The 9416-nt window shown below is 45.7% G+C and overlaps 1 protein-coding gene across 1 annotated transcript in view; it reads left to right on the top strand.

The window, feature by feature from the left end:
• The window catches only part of LOC122551802 (protein Wnt-6-like), a 105038-nt gene extending 97248 nt beyond the window's left edge, over positions 1 to 7790 (top strand). Inside the window, exon 4 of the mRNA XM_043694272.1 lies at positions 6724 to 7790. Within this exon, the coding sequence (XP_043550207.1) occupies positions 6724 to 7185 (462 nt within the window). The 3' untranslated portion in view covers positions 7186 to 7790. The remainder of the gene's footprint in view (positions 1 to 6723) is intronic.
• Positions 7791 to 9416: the final 1626 nt, after the last annotated feature.

Genomic DNA, 9416 nt, shown 5'->3' with positions numbered 1-9416 from the left:
TGTGGCTGGGATGGCAGTATTGGTTAAGGATGGTATTGCAGTGGGCGTGTGTGTGGGTGGGGTGGCAGTGTTGGTTAAGGACAGTGTTGCAGTGCTGGAGAAAGAGGATGTTTTGGAGGGTTCAAGGACACAATTAGGCTGGAGCTAAGGAACAAACTCTTGAAATAACAGGACAGTGGCAAGGTGGATACAAAATTGGCTGAGCGATAGGAAGTAAAGAGCAATGGTCATTAGATATTTTTCAGACTGGAGGGAGTTTTCTCGTGGATTTCCCAGAGGCCAGTATTGGGACCTTTGTTTTTCCTGATCTGTATTGATGATCTGGATGTTGATGTACAGGCGAAATTTCAAAATGTGCAGATGACATAAAACTTGGAAGAATTATAAACTGTGAGGGGACAGTATGGAACTCCAAAAGGACATTAACATAAGTTGGCGGAGTGGGCGGATAAGAGCAGATGAGTTTCAATGCAGAGAAGTATGAGGTGATATACTTTGGTCAGAAAAACACTGAAAGACAATACAAAATAGGTGGTACTGTTCTAAAGGGAGTGTAGGAGCAGAGGGAGCTGGGGGTTTATGTGGCAGGATAAGGGGAGAGAGCAGTTAATAAAGCATACAGTGTTCTTAGCTTTATTAACAGAGACATAGAATACAAGAGCAAGGAGATGAGGTTGATCAAGATATTTATTAGACCTCAGCTGGGGTTTTGTGTACACTTCTGCACACCACATTATAGGAAAGTTTAGAACACATTGTAGAGATTAGATTAGATTAGATTACTTACAGTGTGGAAACAGGCCCTTCGGCCCAACAAGTCCACACCGACCCTCTGAAGAGCCATTCCCCTTCACCTAACACTACGGGCAATTTAGCTGATCTGCACATCTTTTTTTGGACTGTGGGAGGAAACTGGAGCACCCAGAGGAAACCCATGCAGACACAGGGAGGATGTGCAAACTCCACACAGACAGTTGCCTGAGGCGAGAGTCGAACCCGGGTCCTAGAGTCATAGAGTCATAGAGATGTACAGCATGGAAACAGACCGTTCGGTCCAACTCGTCCATGCTGACCAGATATCCCAACCTAATCTAGTCCCATCTGCCAGCATCCGGCCCATATCCCTCCAAACTCTCCCTATTCATATACAAATCCAAATGCTTCTTAAATGTTGCAATTGTATCAGCCTCCACCACTTCCTCTGGCAGCTCATTCCATACACATACCACCCTTTGTGTGAAAAATTGCCCCTTAAGTCTCTCACCCTAAATCTATGTCCTCTCGTTCTGGACTCCCCCACCCCAGGGAAAAGATTTTGCCTATTTACCCTATCCATGTCCCTCATAATTTTGTAAGCCTCTATACGGTCACCGCTCAGCCTCCGACACTCCAGGGAAAACAGCCCCATCCTGTTCAGCCTCTCTGGATAGCTCAAATCCTCCAACCCTGGCAACATCCTTGTAAATCTTTTCTGAACCCTTTCAAGTTTCACAAATCTTTCCGATAGGAAGGAGACCTGAATTGCATGCAATATTCCAACAGTGGTCTAACCAATGTCCTGGACAGCTGCAACATGACCTCCCAACTTCTGTACTCAATACTCTGACCAATAAAGGAAAGCATACCAAACGCCTTCTTCACTATCCTATCTACCTGTAACTCCACTTTCAAGGGGCTATGAACCAGAACTCCAAGGTCTCTTTGTTCAGCAACTCTCCCTCGGACCTTACCATTACGTGGATGAGTCCTGCTAAGATTTGCTTTCCCAAAATGCAGCACCTCGCATTTATCTGAATTAAACTCCATCTGCCACTTCTCAGCCCATTGGCCCATCTAATCTCTGTCCACTACACCTCCAATTTTGGTGTCATCTGCAAACTTACTAATTGTACCTCTTATGCTCGCATCCAAATCATTTATGTAAATGACAAAATGTAGAGGACCCAGCACCGATCCTTGTGGCACTCCACTGGTCACAGGCCTCCAGTCTGAAAAGCAACCCTCTACCACCACCCTCTGTCTTCCACCTTTGAGCCAGTTCCGTATCCAAATGGCTAGTTCTCCCTGTTTTCTGTGAGATCTAACCTTGCTAATCAGTCTCCCATGGGGTCTCTGGTGCTGTGAGGTAGCAGTGCTAACCATTGTGCCACCGTGCTGAGAGCTGTAGTTTACAAGTATGGTTTCAGGAATGAGAAACTTCTGTGAGGGTACAGCAAAGAATTTGGACTGTTCTCCTTGGAGTGAAGAAATTTGGGAGGTGATTTGATTGAGCTTTCAAAATTATTAGAGGTCTATTTGGAGTGGATAGGGAGAAACTATTCCCAGTCATAAAAGGAAGAAGAAACAGACTTAAATTGATTTGCAAAAGAAGCAAACACAATACAACAAAGTAACATTCTCACACAATCTGTAGTCAGGGTATGGGATACACTGCCAGGGTACGGGTGGAGGCAGGTTCCATTCAGAGTTTCAAGTGGGTATCGGGTGATTATTTGGATAGAAATAATGTTCAAGGGTAAGGGGAAAAGCCGGAGATTAGCACTAGGTAATGATGCTTGTTTGAAGAGCAGGTGATGGGCCGAATGGCCTCCTGCTGCACTGCAGCACCAATGTGATCATGTGTGGTAGGCAGAACACCTTTTTGGGTGTACAGTAGCACCTGTTAGTAATGCCCTTGGAGATGCATTGTCGCCCTGGCTTCAACTGTCTGCCTGTTCCCATTTCACTGACCTGTTGCCCATGCTGTGTGCATATAGGTGTCAGTGGACACCAATCACCTATGACAGTCACTAATTGATTTGATAGGGAACCCAGGAACAAGAGGGAGATGAGAATGAAGAACTCGCTCATTGCTGACTAACATTAGCACTTTAGAGGAGGAGTTGGATAAAGACATAGAACAGTACAGCACAGTACAGGCTCTTTGGCCCTCGATGAGGGAGAGAAGCGTAGAAGTACTCATTGATATGGTGAGGTGAGGAGGGGAGGGAGCTCGAGTGGAGCATAAAAATTGGTTTGAGTAGTCGGCTCCTGTGTTGGTAAATTCTTGGTAAATCTCTTCCTCCCCTGAGCCCAGCAAGTGTTGAGTAGGATTCTCACCCAACCCATTATTAGCTTTGACCAGGGAGAATCAACTTGCCATTGAGAGCCTTGTGAACATTAGGTAAGGAATATTATACATTTGCATACAACCAGGCACGTTTGCATTTCATGCTTAAACTGGAATTCTCTTGAAGCTGTACGGTGACTCCCTCACAGCGCCAGGGACCCGGGTTCGATTACCGTCTCGGGCGACTGTCTGTGTGGAGTTTGCATTTTCACCCCGTGTCTGTGTGGGTTTTCTCCGGTTTCCCCCCAACAGCGCCCAAAGATGTGCAGGCTAGGGTGTATTTGCCTGGAGAAATTCAGGGTTACTGGGATGGGGTAGGTCTGGGTGGGATGCTCTTCAGAGGTCAGGTGCAGGCTTGATAGGCTGAATGAGTATATTTAAAACAGAGATAGACAAAGTCTTGGTTGCCAAGGGGATCAAAGGTTATGGTGGGAAAGTGGGGTTGAAAAACCTATCAGCCATGATCGAACAATGGAGCAGACTCGATGGGCCAAATGGCCTAGTTTCTGCTCCTAGGTCTTGTGGCCTCTATCTGCACTGTAGGGGTGCTATAAATTTAGCAGGGAGATGACGGCAGGGTGATAACGTCATTGGACTAGTTCTCTGGAGATTAAAAACAGAAATTGCTGGGGAAATTCAGGAACTGTGGAGAGAGAAACAGAGTGAATGCTTTGAGTCCAGTGAGCCTTCTTCAGGACTGATAGCAGCTGAGAAAAGGTGGGATGGATGCTGAAGATAGGAGGGGTATTCACTGGACCTAGAATGTTAACTCTGCTTTCTCTCCACAGTTGCTGCCAGACCTACTGAGTTGCTCCAGCATTCTCTGCATGTGTTTCAGATGGGTTCAGATCCCACCACAGTAGCTGGTTGCAACTTAAGTCCAATTATTTTTACCCCAGAAGGCTGTAGAAGCTCAGTGTTTGAGTTTGTTTAAGGCAAAGGTTGATACATGTTTACTGATGGATGGCATAAAAGTATGGGAAAGGTGTGGATAAGAGGCATTGTTATGTTTGATCAGCCGTGACCATATTGTGTGGAGGACCAGCTCGATGGGCTGAATAACCTCCTCCCATTCCTATGAATAGGAAGCTAGTCTCAGTGATAGTAGCCAAGTTATTGAAAGGCTAACACTTGGAGATGTGGATTCAAATTACACCACGATAGCTTCTGGAATTTAAATTCAATTTGAGTCTAAAGTGGAATGCTAGCCTCAATGCTCTAACACTGACCAAACACATCTAGTTCTCTAACATCCTACACCGATGGAAATCTGCTGTCCCTGTCTAGCGTGGCCATCATGTAGCTCCATGCAACATGGTTAAGTTTGAACTAGCCTTTGAGATGAGGAAGAATTTCTTCAGCAGAGCGTGCTGAATCAATGGAACTCATTGCTGCAGAAGGCTATGGAAGCCAAGTCATTGAGAATATATAATAAAGAGATAGGTAGTTCTTGATTAGATTCCGAAAATTTAGAGATGTACAGCACAGAAACATACCCTTTGGTCTAACTCATCCATGCCGACCAGATATCCTAAATTAATCTAGTCCCATTTGCCAGCACTTGGCCCACATCCCTATAAACCTTTCCTATTCATATATCCATCCAGATGCCTTTTAAATGCTGTAATTGTACCAGCCACCACCACTTCCTCTGGCAGCTCATTCCATACCACCCTCTGTGTGAAAAAGTTACCCCTTAAGACCCTTTTATATATTTCCCCTCGCACCCAAAACCTACATCCTCTAGTTTTGGACACCCCCACTCCTGGAGAAAAGACCTTATCTATTCACCATCTCCATGCCCTTCATGATTTTATTCACCTGTATAACGTCACTTTCCCTCACCCTCCAACACCCCAGGGAAAATAATCCCAGTAAGGAGATTGAGAGTTATGGGGAGGAGGCAGGAGAGTGGGGTAAAGAAACCAATGATCATATGGCTGATGGGCTGAATGGCCTAAAATTTTGCACCAGTATTCTGTAGCCTTGTAGTCTAAATGGCTGAACCAAACGCTAGTTCACGGGCAGTTATGATGCTGACCTGGCCTGCAGTACACATATTCGGTGGAAAAATATTTTATGTAATTCTTGGAGAGAGCTGATCCAGGCAGCATCTGCTGTGACTCTAGTATATCTGAGTCTTAAATAGTCACAGCCTGGGGTGGAGAGGAATAGGGAGCTCAATTATTTCTGCTGGATCCTAACCCTTTCTTGTGATGGATTCCCAGGATTTCACCTCCTTGGTTTTTAATAAATGGAATATTGGCTTTCATTGCAAGAGAGATTGAACTTAAGAGCAGGGAGGTTCTGCTGCAGTTGTACAAGGTGTTGGTGAGGCCGCAGCTGGAGTATTGTATGCAGTTCTGGTTTCCTTACTTGAGGAGGGATATGTCTGGCTATGGAGGTGATGCAGAGGCAGTTCGCTATTGATCCTGGAGATGAGGGGGTGCCCTATGAGGAGAGGTTAAGCTGCCTGGGACTGTACTCACTAGAATTTGGAAAATTAAGAGGAGATCTTGTACAGACATAAAAAAAAATGAAAGGGAAAGATGAAATAGAGGCAGGCAAGTTGTTTCCACTAGGCAAAAGTGAGGACTGCAGATGCTGGAAACCAGAGTTCAGATCAGAGTGTTGCTGGAAAAGCATAGCAGCTCAGGCAGCATCCGAAGAGCAGGGAAATCGACGTTTCGGGCAAAAGCACTTCATCAGGAATAGAGCTAGTCCTGATGAAGGGCTTTTGCCTGAAATGTCGATTTTCCTGCTCCAAAAGTTGTTTCCACTAGTGGTTGAGACTAGGACTAGGAGACATGGCCTCAAGATTAGGGGAGTAGATTCAGGACAGAGATGAGAAGGAACTGCTTTTCCCAGAGAGTAGTCAATCTGTGGAATTCTCTGTCAAGGAAGCATTAGAGGCAGCTTCATTAATTATATTCAAGACACGGTTGGGTTTTTGAATGTTAGAAATTAAGGGTTATTGGGAAAATACAAGTAGGAGGAGCTGAGACGATCGATAGATCAGCTGTGATCTTAATGAATGGCAGAGTAGGCTTGATGGGCCAAATGGCCTATTCCTGCTTTTATTACTCTGAAACTATGGAATAATCAGCAAACCACGATTAAACTTCAGTACTAAAACTTTTCTGACAGTGGCTTGGTGCATTAATACAGTCGGGTATGTAACTGATAGAACCTGACAATCCTTTGCCTGTAGCTATCAGAATGAATCCTTCAATGAGTTCAGAGAAGAACGCCTCATCTTCCACCTTGGGACCCTCCAACCACACGGCATCAAACTTCCTCTCTGACCTATCACCATCACCCCTCCATCTTCATCTACCACTCGCATTCCCAACTACCTTCCCCCAGCCCCAAGCCCCTCTCATTTACCTCTCAACCCCCTTGCTGCCCCATCCTCACTCCACCCACCCACATTCCTGATGAAGAGCTAATGCTCGAAACAGTGACTCTCCTCTTCCTCGGATGAATGGCTGTACCTTTCCAGTGTCACACTTTTTGACTTTGATCTGCAGCCCTCACTTTCTGCTGAGTTTTATGGTGCCAATCTACCTGTTGATGGTCTCTCTCTCTCTCTCTTTTTCTCTCTCGGGCTGTAGGCTGTGAAGAACTACATGAGAACTGAGTGCAAATGCCATGGCCTATCGGGTTCCTGCACCCTCCGGACGTGTTGGAAGAAAATGCCCAATCTGCGTGAAGTGGGCACCAGGCTCCTGGACCGCTTCAACGGTGCCTTCAAGGTGATGGGAGGCAACAACGGCAAGAGCCTGATCCCAGTCGGCCAGAACATCAAGCCCCCCGACAAGCACGATCTGGTCTACTCCGCCAACTCCCCCGACTTCTGCCTCCCCAACCGCAAGACTGGCTCACCAGGCACCCGGGGCAGGACCTGCAACAGCACGGCGCTGGACGTGAGCGGTTGTGACCTGCTCTGCTGTGGCAGGGGTTACCGGGAGCAGACGGTGGTGGTGGAGGAGAACTGCCTCTGCCGCTTTCACTGGTGCTGTGTGGTCCAATGCAAGAAATGCACCATCCGCAGCCAGCTGAGTCTCTGCTTGTGACTGACCAGGCCCTGTGTTTGGACAGGGGCTGGGGCATGGAGGGGGCACGGCGATGCAGTTGCCGAAAACCCCCTTTGGCGACCCACACCTAGAAGACTTTAACCACGAGCCTTAAACCCTGCTCGGCTTCTACCCTGCCAGTTGGAGGCTACAGGAAAGCCAGCCCCACACACCTAGTTTACTACAACTGAGGCAAGACAGGGAGAAGATCTTACCAAAGGAGTGGCCTGAGAACTCAAAGCTTGTTGCAATTCTATAACTGCAGTGATGCGCAAACAACCTCATTTCGAACTGGTGCGGGTGACGGAGGTGTGGGTTTTAAATAAATGTGTTGGGGTGGGGGAGGGAAGGCATGAGAAGCTTTTGAGAAAGTGGACCCCCTGCGTCCCTTGTTCTCCCGCTGACTGAACAGCCTAAACATTAACTTGTGATCTCAAAGGCAAGAGGAGCGATGAAATCTGTCATAATAAGACCAGAAAGACAAAAAGCACAAGTGATATGCACAACACATCCATTTGATAAGAAGCCCAAAACATTTGCTTTTCTTTCTTATGTGTGTTTGTGTGTGTGTGAGAAAGAGTAGGTGTGTGCTTGCGCACGCGCATGTGTGTGTGTGAGAGTAGGTGTGTGCTTGTGAGTAGGTGTGTGCTTGCGCACGCGCATGTGTGTGTGAGAGTAGGTGTGTGCTTGTGAGTGCGTGTGTGTGTGTCTGCATTTATATGTATGTCTGTGTATAGTTGTACATGAGTGTGGGGCAAGTGTGTGTTTGGGTTTATGCACATGAGTGTGCAAGGCTGTGTGTGTCAGAGTGCATATGTGTGAGTTACTGTGCCTGTGTGTATATCATGTGCATCTGTGCATATGGCAAAGTTTTGTGATTGTGTGCACATATGCATCATGTGTGTTTGTGCATCATGCATGTGTGCGTGGTTGTGACGGCATGGGTGTGTACACTGTTCTCGTCTGTCAGACATGTCAGTAAGTATGTGCACGCATATCTGCGTGTGGATCATGTGTTTGCATGTGTATCATATATTTGTGATTGCATGTGTGTATCATATAATTTGTGCATGTCTGCGCCATGTGTTTGCATCACATGTGCAGACCTGGTCAATATGTCTACATGTGTCATGTTGGCTATGCTGTATGTGTTTGTGGGATGAAGGGAAGACAAAAGGGTGGTGTTGCGGATAGAAATTGCCTGTGACAGCCTGCAAAAGAGTTTGGTGAGGACACATTTTCCTTTGAAAAGACAGTTTCTGAGACACTTCTGTTTTACCAAGTCAAATCACAGCTACGGACCGAAATCTGTATTCCATCCATGGCAATTCTCCAACTGCATCTTAATCCCAGACCAATTCCTTTTTATTTTCATGCCTGTAGTTTCTCTCTGTAATATGTTCTATGTATAACATGTCATTAAATACATGAGGTTCTATTTAAGGAGAAAGAATTCTTCCTGAACATTTTGCTAATTCAGACCAGACAAGATATGTGCATTTCTAGTTCTCTCTAGATAGTTTTGCAAAACACTTTTTAAGGAAAAACTATACAATTTGTAAGGCTAGGACATTTTAAACTTTATCTGTGTCGAATTGTATGGGAATTTAGATACACTCTTGCATGTTCATTGTTAATATAGTCTGTTCTGATAGAACGTGATAGTTCTGTTCCTGTGCGATCCCGTGTTATGAGAAAAATCACACAATAGCCATGCCATTTAAACCAATGGGACTAGAATTGCATTATGGCCAATACAGGTAAAGAAAGTTTGCATTCTACAAATAACAGTTTAAATTCTCCAATCGCATTAAAGCCAATTCGTGCTGAAGAAACACACGTAATAGTAGAACCGACCGTACTGAGAAAGTCCCTGTGTGGGGAGGCGATGGCTTAGTGGTATTGTCACTGGATTAATACTCCAGAGATCCAGGAAATGCCCTGAGGTTCTGGGTTCAAATCTAACCACAAGTGGATGATGGAATTTGATTTCAACAAAATCTGGTATTAAATGACCACGAAACCCCTTTAGGGAAAGGAGGTTCTGCCATCTTTACCTCGCCTGGTCTGTATGTGACTCCAGACAATAATGTGGTTGATTCTGAAATGACCAAGCAAGCCACACTATTATAACAGAATGCTGGAAAGTGCTAAGGAAGGAATGATGCCAAGCAGTGACCTCAGTACTGGAATTAACAATGGCAAATTCGACCCTGTCTACCCTGCTTTGT

Source organism: Chiloscyllium plagiosum, chromosome 7 (genome assembly GCF_004010195.1).
Source record: "Chiloscyllium plagiosum isolate BGI_BamShark_2017 chromosome 7, ASM401019v2, whole genome shotgun sequence".
Lineage (NCBI taxonomy): Eukaryota > Metazoa > Chordata > Chondrichthyes > Orectolobiformes > Hemiscylliidae > Chiloscyllium > Chiloscyllium plagiosum.
The sequence above is the reverse complement of the archived record's forward strand: the minus strand, read 5'-3'. Positions and strand labels throughout refer to the sequence as shown.